Below are 20,756 nucleotides of genomic sequence, written 5' to 3'. Positions count from 1 at the left end.
TCCCAAAACTCGTGCACGAGTATTGGAACACAAGTATTGGAACACGAGTGTTTACCACCGGCATTCGCTGTGTCGTGTTTGTGGATTCATTATGTCGGACTCACCGCAGGTAACTCATAATCTGCAGTTGTTACTCCTGTCTCCTGACAAAAACATTGCATGCGGCGCCTGTAGAGTGTGGAAAGTTATTGGAGCGCGCAGCCGCACGCGTCTCTCACAAGGAACGTCACGGCAGTGATTGACAAGCCAGAGGGCCAATCGTTTACGCGATGATCACGTAAACGATTGGCTCATGTTTTTAAGGCCCTACCTTGTGCACAGATGATGTATATTAATATTATTACTTTCAGTGCACCTAATAAATAGTCTTTTATCAGTTAGTAAAGACAGTTTCAAGTAATATTGCAAAAATGTATAAAACAAAAAATGTATATATTGCTTTATAATAACAACATTTCAACCAAATTGTTCAGTTCTACAAACAAGAACTGCAAACTTGGAGCTTTAAAAAAAAAAGCATTTTAAATTGCAATTCCAATTTTCATCAGAAAAGTCGCAATTCAATTTTCCCCCTCAAATTGTGCAGCCCTTGAGCACCTCATACCCCGACTGCGAGTGCATTTGCGTCTACATATACAGTATGCTTGAAACTTGATAATTAGAGAGACACTCAGACCTCATCAGAGTGCACATAAGAGTTGTCTATTTATCAACTGTTAAAGTAAAGTACAAAAAAAGAAGATGTTCTGCATGTGGGACACAAAAGAAGATATTTTAAAAACTGCTGATGTTCAAACAACATTGGACCCCAATGTACGGACACAAATGTTTCTTCAAAATATCTTACTTTTTGTTCCACAGAAAAAAGAAAGTCATACAGGTTTGATGGAACATGAGGTTGAGTAAATGATGACAGATGTTTCATATTTTGGGGAACTCACCCTTTAACAATATTCTTTTGGTCTCATGATAGCATTTGTCAAGCCCTCAACCATTTCCAGACACATGCAGTCACATACTCTTTCACACACGAGAATTTATATTTAGCACATCTGTCTTCCCTTTGGAGATGACCCCCGCACGACGCTTTCAACAGGATTGGCTATTCTCTTGGGAGGACTTTTTCAGAAAAAAAGCTCCCCACAGGAATACCAAAACATGCTCACACACACCCACCTACCTAATACCTTGTTTTTAACTAAGACAGATGCTTGTGTGTAAGGGAAATTACTGGAGTGTTTAAACATTGGTGTTTACAAAGAGATTTGGACAATTTGTTCATATAAGAGAGTCATCAGCGGTCTCACACACCCACCCACACATATACTCAAGAAGAGCTCCTCTATCCATCTAATGCACTATTTTTTCCCTCCATTTATCATTCATTTTTGTTATTTTCAGTTTAATGAACTCTTTACTGCATTATCCAAATTCCACAATTGAATTCACACACAAACAGCGTGGCTCAGGCCAGGAGAGCGCGGGAAAGAGCCGCTTCCGGCAAACGCTCGGATAATGTGTTCCAGACACTTCGTCCTGTGTTTGTGAAAACAAGGGTGTTTGTGTTTGCATGGGTCAGGAAGAGTGGGGGGGGGGGGGGGGGGTCTGGGTCACACTAGCTGAGCTATAATGTGAAAATGGATCAAAAATATAATGTAAAAACAGGCTATCGTGATTATAGATCTGGGTGCAAATTGTAATTGTACAAGCCTGTAAGTAATTGAGAACATGTAAAATCTTTTGGATTAAGTGGAATTTGAATTACTACGTGAGCCAATACAGGAAAAAAAAAAAAAATCACAAAAAGATCTACTAAGAATGTGAATTGTGCAAATTTGAATGTACTGTAAGTGAATGTAAGTACATTAATTTATTTTTCCCTCATGTTGGCCAAAACTCAGATGACTTTCTTTTATGGAACACAAAAGGAGTAATCTTGAACAGGGGTTTTAAACTGGGGCCACAAGGGGGTGCTAGGGGAAAACAATGAAAAAAAAAAAAAATAATAATTTAAAGTGAAATTTTAAATTTTAAAATAAGAGAATACGCAAATAAACAACTGAATACATTAATAAGTTATGTCAATATTTCACTTTTTACTTTTTAAACACTGGTCATTTTTTTGACAGGTAAAATAATAAAAAAAGACTGAGTTGAAATAAATAGGGACTGGAGCTTTTAACATAAAAACAAAACAAAACAAAACATCAAAGCATCATAAAATAAGTCCATGAGTCCACAGAACATTTTGAATTTTGCTCTCCCTGGCATGTTCCAGAGAATTAGTAATGTCTGATTAATGAAAATTTTTTTGAGTCATATCCTTTCAATGAATCAGCTGATATTCCACCAAAAGAAAGAAAATCACATGAGTTTAGTCGATGCTACAATGAAACAAACAACAACTTAAATTATCTTCAGGGCTATAAAAAGAAACATTTGAGCAACATTTTCCTAGTTAAAGCAGAAGTACATTATCATGAAACCCCACTGATGATCTTAAAGTTCTCGTGCTAAGACAGCTGTGATTTATTATTGTCATTGTGGCATAAATCTGTCGCTCCATGGCCATGAAATACTCATATTTACCCATTAAATGCTGCAGCAGCACAAGTCTAATTCATCCACTTTCTGGCTCTGTGCTTTAGGCACAATTATAAAGCTCAGCCTAAAGCAGACACGTTAACTTTAGACAGGATGTTATGCAAGCAAAAAGTGCTGACTCATGACAGTGTGCATAGTAAACACTGAGCAATGTGCATGCCAATACGTCCATATTTAAAGCAAAGCAGATTTAGATCAGGCTTCAATATGGTTGCAATACAATCCTGACTAGGGATTTTTTTCTGTATTGAAAGATTACTTTCTCATGATAGACCGATAGTATCCAATTTAAAACTGACACGCAAGCCACAATTAAAAATGGCTTTGTGAGACTAAAATAGTTCAAGATGTGCTTTCAAAAATAAAAATGTAAAAGTATCCATACCAGAGAAGCATAATCGAATCATCTGCATATTCACATTCTACACAAACAGCGCTTCCTGTGGGATTGCTATGACACTATGGAGACCATGAAGACCATGCTGTTGAAGTGTGTAAGAGAGGCATGGAGAAAAACTAAGCAGCAGACAGCTTGATGTTGAAACTTTATAAGTGATTGAGCAGAATGACATCCTGCCAACAACAGGATCACTTGGCACTTGATACTGGTGCTCTGCCCTCATCTTCCCTGGTTTTATTCCAAGATACAGCAGGATAAAAAAAAGTGTTACACAACACATGAATTCTTAATAGCAGCATTAAAACCTATACACATTTTGCAGTGTGTGACTGGTATTGTTCAGTGCGTTTCCTTTAACCGTTTGCACACTTGAGCATGAAAGGAGTGTTTCCTGTACACCGCCCTCCCCTCTCCTTTTTAGTGGACACGCATCAGTTTCTCCAATTAGTAATCAGTGGAGAAACAGGCTAATAGGAAATGGATTCACTGTTTGAATTGCACAGTGACTTTTAGGAGGCTAAATTCTAGCTTCCTTAAAGAAGTTTTAAACTGAATAAATTTGTAACAAATGGAAATCCAATATCGGCTGCAGCTCATACAGTAGAGCATGGCGCTAGCAGTGTCATAAGGTCAGTTTGGATGTGGTCAGGGAATGCAAGAACTGATATTATGGACACATTAAATGCACTGTAAGTAGTTTTGGATAATTCATCTGTCAAATGAATAAATGTAAATGTAAGCTTTAATTACAACAAGTAAATGACTAGAAACATATTTTAATATAAAAAACTAGGTCAGCTGTGTGTACACCAGAGAAATGGACAATCCAAGAAAATGAGAGTAACAGCAGAAATTAAATAACACAATTACACACATGCGTGCACACATTTAAAGACAAGGGGAGAGACCCAGAGCAGAAGGACAGCTCAAGCTGGCCATATGTTTTCTGTCTCTAATCATCTAATGGGATGTCCTTTGAGGTTTTAGTCTTCTTAAATTAGGACCATGCGCTAGAGGACAGCATGTTAAATCTGCTGAGCAAAAGTCATTTGAAACCAATATTATTTGCATCTTTCACCCAATCTTTCATGACATGAATTGGAATGATGTATTGCCTTTATAACCATGCAATTTTACTCCTCCACTAGTATTCAGTGACAAAGCATGATTAATATTCCAGCATTTGAGAAACATCTGTAATCTCTCTGAGTTCTCTCGTCTGTAAAAACACATTTTGTGAAAGATGTGAAAACACCTTTAGAAACAAAACCCGGGTATCCAGTTTTAAGGGCATTACTAATGAGCTCAACAACAAAACTTCCACTCTAGATCTTTCTTGCATCATTAACTCTCTCACTTTCTACCTGTCCCTGACTTCACAGGTACTTTTAAGCATGTGTTTTCAATACTGTGTTGTCATAATCCTTGTTACATCCCGTTTACCTCCCTTAAACTGCCTCTAGGGCCAAGGCAGATTTCAATACTAAAAGTGGCAGCTGATGCCATTCCTCAGTGGAGGAATTTTTAATTTTTTCCACATGGCATTGCAAGCACATTTCACTTTTCATACCAAATATATTTTGTGCTTTGACACAACATTTATTTTTTGTTTTATTTAAATGTGAAGAGGGAATCTACAATCTGAACAGTCACTACTATTATTGATTACTCCTGATTCCTGAAGCTATACAAATATCATTAATACTTGTATATCAATATCAATGCTTTCTGTCAGAACATTAATTTCTCAAAAGACTCGAGATTCAGAGCAAACAGACTCAACAACCAAATCTTAAAAAAGACCCTACCTGTACGTTTTCCCGTAGGTCTGTTGCTTCCCGTAGTGGCTGGGTCGATGCCCTGAAGAGCTCATCTACTACTTTGATCCCTGTGGTCTTAGTAGAGGTGTATTCCCTAGCTTTGCGGCCCTTTCTCACAGAGAGACCCCTCTTATGGGCCTTACCCCCACCTCGCCGGTTTGTAATTGCAACATGAACAAACAATGTGGTGTTAGGCAAAAACTCCCCTGTAAGTGACTGCAACGGTACGTGCCGGTAACCAGGAAGCAGGCACTCAAAAGGAATGGTGTACTGGCCAATAAATTCATCGCCAATGTAGTCATCATCAAGGACAACAAAACGCAAAGCAGCCAGTTCGGGAAGGTTGATCTGGAACTCAAAGCTTTCGTCAAAAATCGGATTGTCACCATTTTGCGAGACAGTTTTTGTGCGTTGCTCTGTGCAGTCTGCAGGAATTCCATGGATCTCCACATAGATGTACGGCTCTACCACGTCGCCTTTAGCAGCAGAGCCTCGAGGCTTTGGTAGATTTTGACCACTGATCACCTTGATGTGGAGGAGCTGGGCTGAGACTCCAGGAAGTGAGTCACGAGCATTGGCACTGAAATACGACACCTCCTCACGCATTATTGCCGGACGCAGGACGTAGCCACAGTTGCCGTTTTGCCTAAACCAGCCAAGGTTCAAATCCATCATCAAACCTGGAGTCTGGTAATTCATTGCCACAATTTGACAACCACACTTCCAGAAGTCCTGTGGATTCATGTTGCTAGCGTCAATGCGCATGGGCGTTGGGTACACCCGTGACAGAAATCGCTTATTGTAAGAGACAAAGTCCTCAGGAAACTCGTTGGCAAAGTGGTTGGCGTCAACCTCATTAAAGGAGCAAATCTCCCAATACCTCTGTTCCCGTTTCGACGTCTCAAAGTCACGGAACTGCACAGACTTACAGAGGGTGACTAGGTCAGAAAGTTCTTTGCAGAATCGTAATCGTTTGCAGCCAATACCGTTGAGCTGGTCCTTATCGTCTACACCCATCATTCTCCTGGACATCTCAAAGCCTTCTTCTTCATCTGTGACCTCCCCTTCAGACTCTTGAGAGTCTGTAGGCAGGCGCTTCCCTTTTATGAGTATCTTTCCCTTGAGTTTCTCAGGGGAGGGCAAATAATGGTCCTCCACATTAGGAGGCTCAATGTGCAGTTTGTCCCCAAGAATCTTCTTCAGGTGTTGAGCCATGACCCTCTGCTGGGGAACACTGCAGTGTGTGACAAGACAGAGGATTAGTGGATACTCTGAACCCTCAAAGGCATACTGGTTAATGACATCTAGAACTTTACAGAAGGCCAGCTGGGATGCAACAGAGCTACCAACATAGACTACAGGCTCACAGTCAGGGCCATCCCAGACTACAACCTCTATGCTTCGACAACCCATGCGCAGCGCCCTAACGTAGCTGCTGAGGTCCGATGAGCCCCAATAGTGATCTTCCAAAAGTGAGGCGTTGTGGGAAGAGTTGATGTAGTAGTGTGAAAGGGGCTGCGTCATATCCTGACAAACATGCTTGTGCTGCGGGTCAAAAATATGGCACTCGGATGACAGGAGGTAGTGTGTGAAGCCATCTATGGACAAGTAGCCATTGTTACGTCCTTCAGCAGAGGGTTCGTACTTGTGCACAATCTCTCGACACATTTCCTCTGTGACTCCCTCCACTCCCTGCTCCACCTCCACAAAAAGCATCAAGTCTTTGGAGTCCAGGTACTCTTTGTTGCTAGAGAACTGCACCAGCAAGAAAAAGATCTCAGGACGTGTGCACAGTTCACAGTAGGCTTCTACAAAAGTGTCTAAATCAATGCCTTCCCCATAGCAGTCCTTGGCCTTTTGTAGCTCTTTGAACTTCAGTTCAATGCGAGACTCCCTCATGCCAGGATTGAGACCCTTGATGATTTGGGTGGCCCTGAATAGGTCAATATGTCCTTGCCTTTCTGGATCAGCTAGCTCGAACACTGACCCAATCCAGGATGTTCTTACACTAGGTTGATTGGGTTCAACTACGCCCACCATGTGCCGCCCATATGAGACGAGGTACCGTAGTCCCATCACCCAGGTGCTAACCACTTCTGCCGTGCTTGCGACCAGATCCAGAGACTCATAGTTGTCTCCATATATAATTGAGAAAGCACACTCATCCGGGAACTGATCCGAAAGGCCGTTGCTGCGTAGGACGGGTGTTTTCTTTCCCAACCGAACTTCTTTGATGCTCTTGATCTCAAGCTTGGCTTTCTCTGAGTCTTTCTTCGATGGCTCCCAGCGGAGCCAGCGCATGTCAGGGTCCAATAGGAAGTAACGATTGTACATGCGAGAATTGGAGCGAACTTTCTTCATCTCACAGCCTTCCATCATGAAGGCCATGCAGGCAGCTGTGCTGTTCATCTTGCGGTCACTTGGCATGGAGCTGAATGAGACAGTTTTCTTCCTTGCCTGCCTCTGCTTTGAACCATCCTGCAGAAAGAGCACAAAGAAACCTGGTAAGTATAGCTGAAATAGACAATCTAAAAATGAAACATTACATTAAATGGTTTCTTATATTATTAAAGATAACAGAACATGAGTTTTACAATGCTGGGGACAAAGGTGAAAAGAGCAAGAATTATTTTATAATAACATAATAATGAAACAGTAAATTTCAATAAATTATTACTCTCCTCTCCCTAGAGTCCCAACATACCAATACATAGTCAACAAGTCTTGACTAGAAAAAATGAAACTAATCACTGCTCCTTCTATTTGTCTTTTTTACTCACTGAATAATTGAATAATTACTTGAATTGAACAGGATGCAACATTTACTTAACTGAAAAATAGTCATTTTTGTAATCGCATTTATTGATATTTATTTAAATTTCATTAATTAGAATAAACAAGCATGTCATTCATCATATTAATGTCACATTGAACACTGAATATCACTGTGGTATTAATATACTGATAATGAGTATCAGAAAAATTCACTGGTATCGACTTTACTAAAATAAGAAAAAAAGAACAACAGCAACAAAAAAACGAATTTACAAATATACATTAGGGTAAATAAAGTAAACAGTGAGAGACAAAGCAAAGAAATGTATCAAAGTAAAAAAGGAAGGAAAGCTATGGTCTGGAATAAAAATAAGGAAACTAACATGCATTTCTATCTACAGCTATCTCAGCTAGAAATCTAAAGTATCCATTTTATCACAGGTCAATGTAATCTATCACACATTAATCAATATAAAACAGACAGGAAAGAGCAGTCAATGGCAGATTAGACACTTACTGGGTGCCCTTTTTTAGGAAAACAGTTACACCTACGCATACATTCATGCTTTAAGGCACATAATAGAAAGAAATATAGAGAGTACAGTCAAAAGTTGTTCTCTTCAGCAACAAAAAAAAATCTAAGTTTCTTTGTAGAAGATAAATCTAACACATCCAGACACTAACAATCTCAAACCAGCAAAAACAGCATGCATACACAGAAGATCAGAGATATGAATATGTTCGCTGCTAAAGGAAACATCAGATCTGATTACTTGATTAAAATATGAACTCCTGCTCTGGAGTCTTTGCAGGTCAAAGCACATGTAGAGAGAATTACCAGAGAAATCTTCAGCTGGATCAAAACCATATCAAGCTCATATCACATCTACCCACCTCTGATGAAGAGGATTGTTATAACAGCTGAGCTTCACATATGCTAGACACACATATACAAAAGCATGCACAATGTCATACTACACTGTTTAAAGCCTGTGATCGTGAATGAATGAGATAAAAAAATGCAGCTGGCAAGAAAATGCCTTTCTATTGAGTGCTAGAGAATGAACAAACAAATGACTCTCATGAGCCAATTCTATTTAGTGAATCAAAAACATACTGTGCAACAAATTGTCATGAATTAATGATTCTTATAAATTGATTATTTTAATGAATTGTTCAAAAAATACGTAAAGTGTGTTGGACTTTGTGTGGCGCTGTGCAGACAGATAGGTGTATGACATAAAAGTACCATTTGAAAGCATATGTGACCCTGGACCAGAATCATCTGAAAGTTGAATAAATAAGCTTTCCATTGGTGTATGGTTTGTTAGGATATGACAATATTTGGCAAAGATACAACTATTTGAAAATCTGGAATCTGAGGGTGCAAAAAAAATCTAAATATTGAGAAAATCGCCTATAGTTGTCCAAATTAAGTTCTTAGCAATGCGTATCCACTCACAAAAATAAAACTTTGATATCTTTACGGTAGAAAATTTACAAAATATCTTCATTGAACATGATCTTTACTTAATATCCTAATGATTTTTGGCATAAAAGAAAAATCGATAATTTTGAGCCATACAGTGTATTGTTGGCTATTGCTACAAATATACCCGTGTGACTTATGACTGGTTTCAGGGTTCAGGGTCACATATATCATCTGCTTTCCAATCATTCTCACAGTACTTTGATGTCATACATAGATCGGTCGGCGCAGTGCTGCATGAAGTTGAACACGACACATCCTTCACTGAATCAACTGACTGAATCAGTCAGAGTGGCTACTAAATCAACATCTCACTAACTGAACAGCAAGTTATCATTACTTTCAATGATGTCCATCTCAAAATGAAGCACATTTTGCACAGATGAGATTAGATGAGAATTTGCAACATCATATTTTATATATTTCTATTTTATTTTTATTTTATCCCGTCTCATCCCAAACTTCCACTATTGGTTAATCCAATGTTGCTCTGTCTGAAATGGTTGAAATGTTCAAACAAACACATACTTGAAACAATCAAATGATTTCAACATCGAACACTTCAAGTAATGTGTGTGTATTTACTAATTACATTCAAACAGGCTTGTGATGTATTGTGCTAGAAACCGGATGATATTAGCAAAATAAAGTCCAGGCAACTACCAAGTACCAAGGCTGAGGGTTGTATTTCATTTCCTGGAAAATTCTAAGCTTATTTGGGCACTTGGATTATTTGGGCATCGCTGCACAGGAAGTCATTTCACCAAGCCATGTGCGTGTTACTGGGAGCAGATCCATGAGGGTCGTCTGCACGTTAGCCTTGTTTCATAACACAGCCGTGTTTGCACTGAACTGCTGAAGGGTGTCTGAATTCAGATTGGCCCTGAGAGAGAATGACAATGTCAGCACAAATTGGAATGGATCTCCATGTGATGAGGAGTAACTGAGAGAAAAAGGCAGAGAGGTTAAGGGCCAGAGTACACCAAGTTGACAGAGAATGTTTGTGCCCTGATCTCTGTCATTTAAAAGGATAACAGAACATATGTCTACTCTACACAGACACAAACATACGAGACATGAGAAGGTGCAGGACTGTCTTCACTCACAGCTATTTATACTAGTCGAAGTGTCATCCTGTCTGTGTGTCTGCTAAAGGAATACACAAACATATCCTTATCAAATAGTAAATATGTGTCTATCCACCCCCTTCCTACACCCCATGACGTTTTGCACGAATTATGGATGTAACTTCAGTGAAATGTTCGCTCTATGAATGCAATAATATGCTTTTTTTCAAAAACTGGGAACAATGATGTGGTAAATTGTTTTTTGTTTTTTTTTTTTTTTTTTAAGTACTTGCGCCGCTTCATAAAACTGAGGTTAAACCAATGGAGTATTTTAATTATGTCTTTACTACCTTTCTGGACCTTGAAAGTGGTAGTTGCATTGGATCTCTATGGAGGGACAGAAACCTCTCAGATTTCAATGAAAAGATCTTCATTTGTGTTCCAAAGATTAACAAAAGTCTTACGGGTTTGGAACGACATGAGGATGAGTAATTAATGACAATTTTCATTGTTGGGTAAACTAACCCTTTAAAGGTGCCATCGAATTGAAAATTGAATTTATCTTGGCATAGTTAAATAACAAGAGTTCAGTACATGGAAATGACATACAGTGAGTCTCAAACTCCATTGTTTCCTCCTTCTTATATAAATCTCATTTGTTTAAAAGACCTCTGAAGAACAGGCGAATCTCAACATAACACCGACTGTTACGTAACAGTCGGGATCATTAATATGTACGCCCCCAATATTTGAATATGCCAGCTCATGTTCAAGGCATTAGACAAGGGCAGCCAGTATTAACATCTGGATGTGTGCACAGCTGAATCATCAGACTAGGTAAGCAAGCAAGGAAAACAGTGAAAAATGGCAGATGGAGCAATAATAACTGACATGATCCATGATAACATGATATTTTTAGTGGTATTTGTAAATTGTCTTTCTAAATGTTTTGTTAGCATGTTGCTAATGTACTGTTAAATGTGGTTAAAGTTACCATCGTTTATTACTGTATTCACGGAGACAAGAGCCGTCGCTATTTTCATTTTTAAACACAGTCTGTATAATGCATAAACACAACTTCATTCTTTATAAATCTCTCCAACAGTGTAGCATTAGCCGTTAGCCACGGAGCACAGCCTCAAACTCATTCAGAATCAAATGTAAACATCCAAATAAATACCATACTCACGCGATTAGACATGCTGCATGACGAACACTTTGTAAAGATCCATTTTGAGGGTTATATTAGCTGTGTGAACTTTGTTTATGCAGTGATAGAGCCGAGAGCTCGGGAGGGGGCGGAGAGTGCGCGATTTAAAGGGGCCGCAGCCTGAATCGCCGCATTTCTAATTATGCCTCAAAATAGGCAGTTAATAAAATTAATTAAAAAAAATCTATGGGGTATTTTGAGCTGCAACTTCACAGACACATTCAGGGGACACCTTAGACTTATATTACATCTTGTAAAAAAATGTTCGATGGCACCTTTAACATAAGCACTGAGCTGTTCATGCTAAATACACACTTATTTTCAATCAGTGAGTCGTGATGTGGCTCAAAACCCAATAAAAAAACAGACATTTGCTAAGAAGGCTAATTGCTTCATTTGAAGAGTTTTTGATGAACACTGCAAATGATTAAAAAACAGACAACGAATGGTATTACTTTGTGCATTTGATTCAAATCACAGCAAAGGTCACATATTACGATGAAGTTCAAAGAGGTTAATTTATCATGTTGTTGAAAAAAAGAGCATACATGAAAGCATAAGCGATTCTGATGTCTGCGCTTTGAAATGATATTGGTAATGTAAGAACAAACACGCATATATTGTCACAACAGAAAAATGAGAAGACTTCATGCATATATAACTGCTGACCCCTGCATAGGAACTGCTTAGACTAAAAAAACATTCAAGACTATTAAACACATTCACATAACAGTGAATGTTCACAGAACTAAGCTTACATGCATGTGTATGTTAAAGAGAACAGGAAGGGTCCCCTTGGTGTTATCTGCTGTGCACTCTGTGTTTTTATATTTTTCCAGCCTGGGCATGTATCTACTCCAAAGGGACCAATTAGAGCATTGTCTGTAATACTTCACTGCTCATACCAGCTCAACTGCATGTGTACCAGCATTAATGTATGTGTACGGCGTGCAAACGGTATGTGATGCATGTCTCAGTGCCTGTAAATCAGTCGGTCTTTGTGTGTGTGAGAGTGTGAGAGTGATTTTTCTCTGTCAACTGCAATGCAGGTTGCAGTCAAGGTTTCTGCGGAGGTATAGGCAATGCATATTACTCATCCAACACATAATATAAAACCTTCAATAGGTCTCTGTCTCCCAACGTGGTGTATTTACTCTTTTTCCTCTCTCTCCTATTTTCCTTCATTAGATTCAAATGTTTCACTGACATGTTTTGTTTCGACAGCCGATATAACTAGAACATACCTGTGATTTTCCCCCACAACATTCTGTGAAATTTCTCTTTCAATGGCCAATTAAGTGAAAAACACTTAACCATTCAGTTAAGCATAGCAGTGCTTTAATTAGTTGTGCATACTGTAATCCATTAGAATTAAGTTAATTAACACAAATAACCTGAGCACCTGTTCTGAATCAGTAATTACCTACACAGAATATGCTTATGTTACGCTTTAGTCAATCAGGCACTTATGAGAGGTCATTCCTCAGACAACTGGTATAAGCTTGTTAGAGACGATCAACCAGGTCTCAAATTCAGTACTATATATTGGATTCTTCTGATTGGTCAGAAGGTCTGAACTCATATGCATTATAATGCAATCACTCCTCAGGAGGCAAATGACTGGTCTGGGGCCTCATTTATACAACTTTGCATAGATTTCATCCTAAAAGTGTACGTGCGCGCAAAAGCTAAATTTTGCGTATGCAAAAAAAAAATCAAATTTATAAAACCATGCGTACGCCAGAACCTGCGCACAAATCCCTTTATAAATCCCAGTCAGCGGAGGATTGTGAGTACGTGCATCTCCACCCAGTCTCCTCCCCGTAATCACCATAAAATGACGCCTAGTTTTACTATGCATAACCTCATCTGCATATTATTTCCATGCATGTTCCCATCCATGTGACACCATGGTTAACACCGTCAAAGGTACAAGACATTGGAAAATATTAGATACGGACTATAAATGCCATTTGTTCAATACACTACATTGATAAAAATCATCCAATATCCTCTTTATGTTTTAGAATAAATATATAAAAATATCCATAAAAACAAAATTGTGTAAAATGCTTCAGATAAAGGTTTTAGAATAGAGTTGATTCATTCATTTTAATTGTTTTAAACAATTCGAATCAAATTTATGCAGTTTTACTGATAAGGTGAACATATCTTTTAGGATGTTTATAGGCTATTTTTAGTGGAAACAGATCGGCCTACTTCTTTATTGCAGTGTAAATACAATTGTTTATCTCGGCGTGTCACTGGCATAGTATTTTAAAATGAAAACGTGCAAATCTTACAGTTTTCCTCAAATTATATCCTTCAAATACTATAGTAATTGTTTGAAGATCCTTCACACGACATCAGCACCTCCTGCAGCTGCGGTTGTACAGTAAGATATTATCATTGGACCTATTCAAACTGGACAACAGACCGTTCGACCACCGAATCCAGCAGTGTCTTCCATAATATCCAGGTTAAGTGTGCATCACTGATCGTCGTTCTCGCTAAAATATTTTGTCATAACATCTGCAGTTTAGTTTAAAGAGGAATTATTGTGCTCCTAGCGCTCCTCGCTGTCATTAAAGCAGCATGTCACAGTAAAAGTGATCGAAAGTAGCACATCTACTATCTAAATTCATATAATTTTTGTTTGACTTCTCCGTAATGACTGCGTAATGTAATTTCAGTGCTTATCACCAATAGTGAAAGTGTAATATTAATGTGTATATCAAAATGAAAACGTGAGTTTCCATGCGAGTTTAAATCATTCTTTTATTTTTTTTAAACTGTTACTGTGTACATGCACTGTATTTATGATTAGGACTCATAATGAGGATTTAACCCTCTGGAGTCTGAGGCTGATTTGGGGCTTGGAGAAGTTTTGACATGCTCTGACATTTTTGCTTTTTTCAGTTGTACATAAACATATTAATGACAAAGGTGTCATTACACTGTATTCAGCACAAACTAGGCTACCATAATATGTGAGGAACATGTATTGTGTTTTTGAAGGAATAACGTTTATGGTGGTTATTGAAAAAACAAAAAAATTAAGTCACTGAAATAAGGCCAAAAATATATATTAAATCTGTGTTTACAAGACTTTTGGGTATTGGAGGTTGTAGGCTAGAGTTATTGCTTCAAAATTATGTAAAAATTATAATTCCTACTTGTTCATATAAAACAATATATTGATTTAGTTTTTGTAAGACACTTTTTGTCAAGAAACACAGTACGCGTGGAGGCGTGAATCATCATGAATAATGGGTCATTTACACCTGAAAAAGACAAAAGAATCACATAAAGAACCTCTAATGGTGCTGCATAATAATGAGGCCTTTCAGTCAGGTAGGCTGTGAAAAAAACCTCTGTAATCATGTCTCAGCTCAATTTAAAATAATGGTATTCTATTATATTCTTTAAAATATAATGTATTTCTGTGATGCAAAGAGTCTGAATATAGGTTTTTAGTTTAAAAGCATGCACATTTGGAGAAATATTGATGGATTCTCATATGTTTATGTCAATTTTCTATACAGAGGAGTTATATTTATTCTATATTCATTGTCATCACTATGAGCGCTGGTGTTTTCAATTCATACTTGCAGCCGGAGGGCGCTCTGTACACCTTTAGTCCACAAATTATTCTAAAGAAGAAGAGGACATTTCAGGAATTGTGTTTTCAATTCATACTTGCAGCCGGAGGGCGCTCTGTGTACACATTTAGTCCACAAATTATTCTAAAGAAGAAGAGGACATATCAGGAACTAACGGCATGTATTCCAGAGGTCGCTAACCATGGCTTTTACATACAGATAAACACTTTTCAAGACAATAAATACATGATTGAGATGATGTATGCCTGTATTGACTCATAATTTGCATCTGAATAGCGCTGGCTCCGTGGGCGTGGCCGCATTAGCGGATAATGAGCTGAATCACGGACTTCTGACATGTGTCTCTTTTCATACAGATTACATAAACACTGAATTTTTCGATATGACTTACATGATTTAAAACCTGACATTTCAACGTGTCTTTAGACATAAGTCTAACTTTTTTGTGATTTGTATTCACTAAGTTATAGTTCATTTTCTGAGAACTATCAGATTAAACTTTGTTCAGAGGGAGAGGACAGATCATGCATCATTTTAGTTTTCTTTATTTTGCAAAAAGCACAACATTTTGTTTTTACTGTGTGTATACAAATAAAAGAAGATATTCTATAGTTTCAATATATATATCTCTTATTCTCTATGACAAGAAATGATGGAGTATTTTAAGTCTGTTTTGCTGCAATGTGAAAAAACCCTGCAAAACGCGCCGGCGCGTTTTCAGACCTCAGGGAGTTAAAGTGGTTTTCCTTCATCTGCCGTCAGTCCCTCAGCTCACCATCGGTGTCGCCAAACTGCTCTGTCTCCAAAATGTTTGTACGCATGGGTTAGAGTTTGCGTGGAGGTGCGCAAATTTTCCCATCAAGTTCGTTTTTATAAATCACAACTTACGCATAGAAACTGGCGTACGCACATTCAGGGCCTGTTATAAATGAGGCCCCTGGTCTGTGTAAATGGATCTAAGCATGGTCTCAGTGCGTGGGTTTACTTTATAGAGAATGTGTCACTTCTGAAAGCCAAAGCTGTAATGGTATGGGGTTTGACCTGACATTTAAATTGCATAATGCATTTATGCATTTGGTAGATGTTTTTATCCAAAGTGCATTCAAGGTATGCATTTTTATCAGTTCATGCATTTTCTGGGAAACAAACGCATGACCTTTGCATTCTTAATGTCATTATGTTTATGCTACAGCAAAGCTGTACTAAAACTTTATTTTTAAAAAGCAGTTTTCCAACATCTATGCATATAAAACATATGTTTTTCACTCTAAATTGTAATTGGGCTGAAATCATTCAATTGAACCCAGGTGAAAAAAGTACACTTCCATAATGTACTTAAAGTGCTCTATTTCCACGCACTAATTTCGTACTTTTTTTTAGTACTTCTTAAAGGATTAGTTCACTTCACAATTTCATGATAATTTATTCACCCCCATGTCATCCAAGATGTTCATGTCTTTCTTTCTTCAGTCAAAAATAAATTAAAACATTCCAGGATTATTCATCGGGTGGAAGGTCCAAATTGCAGTTTCACTGCAGCTTCAAAGGGCTCTAAGCGATCCCAGCTGAGGAATAAGGGTCTTGTCTAGTGAAACGATCGGCCATTTTCTAAAAAGTATACAAATTTATATACTTTTTAACCACAAATGCTTGTCTTGCACTGCTCTGCGATGCACCACACATTACGTAATCATGTGACAAAGGTCATGCGTGATGTAAGCGGATGTACCGATCCAGTGTCTACAAAGCAAATGTGCAAAGATTAAGCCAAACGGCCTTTACAAAAAAAGGTAAAACAACAATATCAGATGATTTTGAAGTTGGAGGAGAAAATTAGATGAAGTTTTTCGCCCTATCGCGGTACTTCTACCTACGTCAACGTAATGCGTGGCGCCTCGCAGAGCAGTGTAAGACAAGCATTTGAGGTTAAAAAGTAAATATATTTATTTATTTAAAATGACCGATCATTTTACTAGATAAGACCCTTATTCCTCGTCTGGGATCTTGTTGAGCCCTTTGAAGCTGCACTGAAACTGCAATTTGGACCTTCCACCCGCTGAACCCCACTGAAGTCCACTATAAAGAGAAAAATACTGGAATGTTTTCCTCAAAAACCTTCATTTCTTTTCGACTGAAGAAAGAAAGACATGAACATCTTGGATGACATGGGGGTGAGTAAATTATCAGGAATTTTCATTCAGAAGTGAACTAATCCTTCAAGATAATCTTAAGGACATATGAATGTACTCAACTGTGCTATTTTGAGACACCATGAATATGAACTACAATGTGCTTTTAACATACTATCTCTGTATTTAAAAAAATTTATTTAGTTACCACTTGTAGCAAACTTGAACCCATCTTTCATACAGTGAATCCATCTTTTCATCAAGTGTACTACAAGTGGTAACTAAACACATTTCTTTAATACAGAGATGGTATGTTAAAAGCACATTTTAGTTCATATTCATGCTGTCTCAAAATAACCCAGTTGAGTACACTTAGATGTTCTTAAGATTATCTTAAGTACTAAAGAAGAATTTTTTGTATATTAAGTACAAAATTAATACACGAAAATAGAGCAATTTAAGTACATTATGGAAGTGCACTTTTTTCACCTGGGAAATGTGCCAGATTGTTGTTTCTTGGCAACAACATAAAACCTACAGTGATTAAGTATCTATATTATATGGAAACTGTTGATCTAAATATTAATATTAATAATAAATGTCACCATTTCTTTTGAAAAACACTGATATATTTCATCATATTGCTGTTGCTGTCATTTTGTAAAAGCAATATGCCAATACTTGCTTAGACCCATATGTGTGCACACAGACCACACAATATATCAGATATTTATTAAAGCACATGCAAGTGTGAACTTTCCTTGCTGTAATATACAGTACAACAGAGACACAGTAATTATTTGTAATTGAGTTTAGTAGTTGTTTGCCCAATAAATTAAACATTTCCTTTTTATATGCGTGTGACCGCACATTGTGTTCTCAAGTTTGCTTGTATGTTAAAAATGTAAGAGAGCCAGTTTTAGCAAACTCACTCTGCTAAAATTACAGACTGAGGAAATGAAACACAATCCCAGACTGCAAGACCGACCGACTGAAAGAAAGAGGGGAACAAAGAGCTAGAGTGAGTGAAAGAGAGAACACAGTGGGAGATAAAGAGGGGGAATGGAATTGTCAAGCACTGAAAATGTTCATTTATTATCCTGTGTTCAATACATATTTCTTATTAACAACTGTAAAAAAAAAATCTCACAGCTTGGTAAGACTGGTCTGTTGGCTGGTTGTAGAGGGGTTTCGAGCACTTTTCAGTTGTCAGACTGGGAGACCAGCTAAGAAGACCAAGTTTTTGTTTTTTTTGTCAAGTCACCTTTATTTACATAGCGCTTTTTACAATGCAGATTGTGTCAGCTTTACAGTGATAACAGGAAAATAATTCTGGCTGTACAGCAGCTCTAGAAGAAAATAGTGTCATTGTCCAGCTTAAGTAAATTCAGTATTGATTCAATCATTTGTAAAAATCTAGTTATTCATTTAGTTAATTTATATATACATCGGCTCTGGAGAAGACAGCGATGTCATCGTCCAGCTCAGTTTAGTTCGCATACAATGGTGTCAATGCAGGCAGATCAAAAACATTGCTGAATATCAAGTGTCCCCAACTAAGTAAGCCAAAAGGAGACAGTTGCAGCAGTAAATACACAAAAACAAAACTATTCATATTCCAAGATAGACAGATCAATGATTACTATCAATAAATTATATACTGTATAACAGCATTATATAATTATACAGCATTATACTACGTACATAAGACTAATATCCTGCAGAATGTACAATTTATAACTCATTCTCCACTTATACCTGCAGATCCTTTTTGATTAGATGAAAACAGCTGTACAGGTCAGTCAGACGGTATTCAACTCCTCTTATATCATCTCACCGCACCTGACAGGTGGCAGGCAAACCAGTTCTGCTGTACTTCTAATGCACTTATGTGTGTGTGTGAATCACTTTCACCTTGTTCTTCTTCAGAAATCCAAGAGTGGCCTCCAGATGTGTGTTTAGGATAATTGTCATGTTGGAAAAGTGCATGACGACCAAGGGCACGGAGTGATGGTAGCATCTTCTCTTTCAGTATAGAGCAGTACATCTGTGAATTCATGATGCCATCAATGAAATGCAGCTCCCGACACCAGCAGCGCTCATGCAGCCCCACATAAGGACACTGCCACCACCATGTTTCACTGTAGGCACCATGCATTTTTCTTTGTATTCCTCACCTTTGTGACGCCAAAACAGTTTTGAAGCCATCAGTTCCAAAAACATTTATCTTGGTCTCATCACTCCAGAGTATAGTGTCCCAGTAGTCTTCATCTTTGTCAGCATGGGCCCTGACAAACTCTAGGCGGTCTATTTTGTACCTGGGCTTTAGGAGAGGCTTCTTTCATGGACGGCACCCATGCATGCCATTCCTCTGCAGTGTACGCCGTATTGTGTCACGGGAAATAGTCACCCCAGTTTGGCTTTATACTTCTTTGGATAACTGCAGTGAACTTGCATGCCGATTTTCTTCAACCCTTCTCATCAGAAGAAGCTCCTGTCGAGGTGTTAACTTCTGTGGACGACCTGGACGTCTCTGTGAGATGGTTGCAGTTCCATCTTTTATAAATTTTTGTACCACTTTTGCTACAGTATTCTGACTGATAAGTAAAGCTTTGCTGATCTTCATGTAGCCGTCACCTTTCTGGTGTAAAGAAATTATTTTCTTTCTCTTGTGACATTTCTCTTCCATGTTGGTGCCATTGCTGACAGCATGAAATGGGAAGGGCTTTTAACACCCTTTTATAGTCAACTGTCTGCTGGACACCTGTGTAATGAATAATTAGACTCACCCGTGGTTGAATTCTTGTTAAATTAGACATTTGTAGTCTAAAATTTAGCTTTGCTCCAGAGACTTTCAGTGGGGTGTACTCATTTTTGCATCACCCTAATTTGAGTAAAACTGGAAATTTTGTTCTCTAAGTTATATTATTAACCTTACTTTCATGTTATAAGTTAAACAGGTGTTATATAAAACTTAGTCTTGTCAACATTTTGGAAATTGTTTTTGTGTTCATTGAGATATTGTTTAAAATGTTACTTTTCAAAGGGGGTGTACTCATTTACGCTGACCACTGTATGAGTAGAAAACCCTCATCAATTTACAATTGTTGTCAGTAAGACTATTTTATTTAGAATTAGTCAATATTGATTTAAATAATCAGTGTCACTGCTTTTTAAAAGGTGTTCAAATGCTCTCTTCCCTGATGTGTGATTTATAGATAAATAGATAGAGAGAGCGAGAGACAGAGATCTTTATCTCTGTGTTTGTAAGAGTGGAAATATATGAAAGCATCTCTTTATTTAGCACAGAAGTCTTGGCTTGGTTCTGCTACATGAGGGTTCCTCTGGCATGTGACGCGGGCCGCCCCTGCAATGGCATAACCCACACACTGCTATAAATACACCCAGCACGGGTGCACTGCTATAAAGCTGCTCAGCCCACTGAGCACCTCTGAGCCTTTGGATCTCTCCTGACGCTCCAATGGACCAGAACTTCAGGCCTCAAAGCAAAAAAGGCTTTTTCTTTGTCTTGCTGCCAAAATGCAAAGGCTACAGTATTTGGTTTCTTTTCTAGGCAGAAGAGCAAAGAATAAACCTAACTTGACTCAGATTTGACAGATGCACTATGTAAACTGTCAC

At 38.0% G+C, this 20,756-nt stretch overlaps 1 protein-coding gene across 1 annotated transcript in view; it reads right to left on the bottom strand.

Moving 5' to 3' along the window:
• The window catches only part of plcl5 (phospholipase C like 5), a 77,208-nt gene that overhangs the window by 19,314 nt on the left and 37,138 nt on the right, over positions 1–20,756 (bottom strand). Inside the window, exon 2 of the mRNA XM_048209363.1 lies at positions 4,813–7,302. Within this exon, the coding sequence (XP_048065320.1) occupies positions 4,813–7,302 (2,490 nt within the window). The remainder of the gene's footprint in view (positions 1–4,812; positions 7,303–20,756) is intronic.

Source organism: Megalobrama amblycephala, linkage group LG1, assembly GCF_018812025.1.
Source record: "Megalobrama amblycephala isolate DHTTF-2021 linkage group LG1, ASM1881202v1, whole genome shotgun sequence".
NCBI lineage: Eukaryota > Metazoa > Chordata > Actinopteri > Cypriniformes > Xenocyprididae > Megalobrama > Megalobrama amblycephala.
Note: the sequence above shows the minus strand (reverse complement) of the source record. Positions and strands in the feature narration are given on the sequence as shown.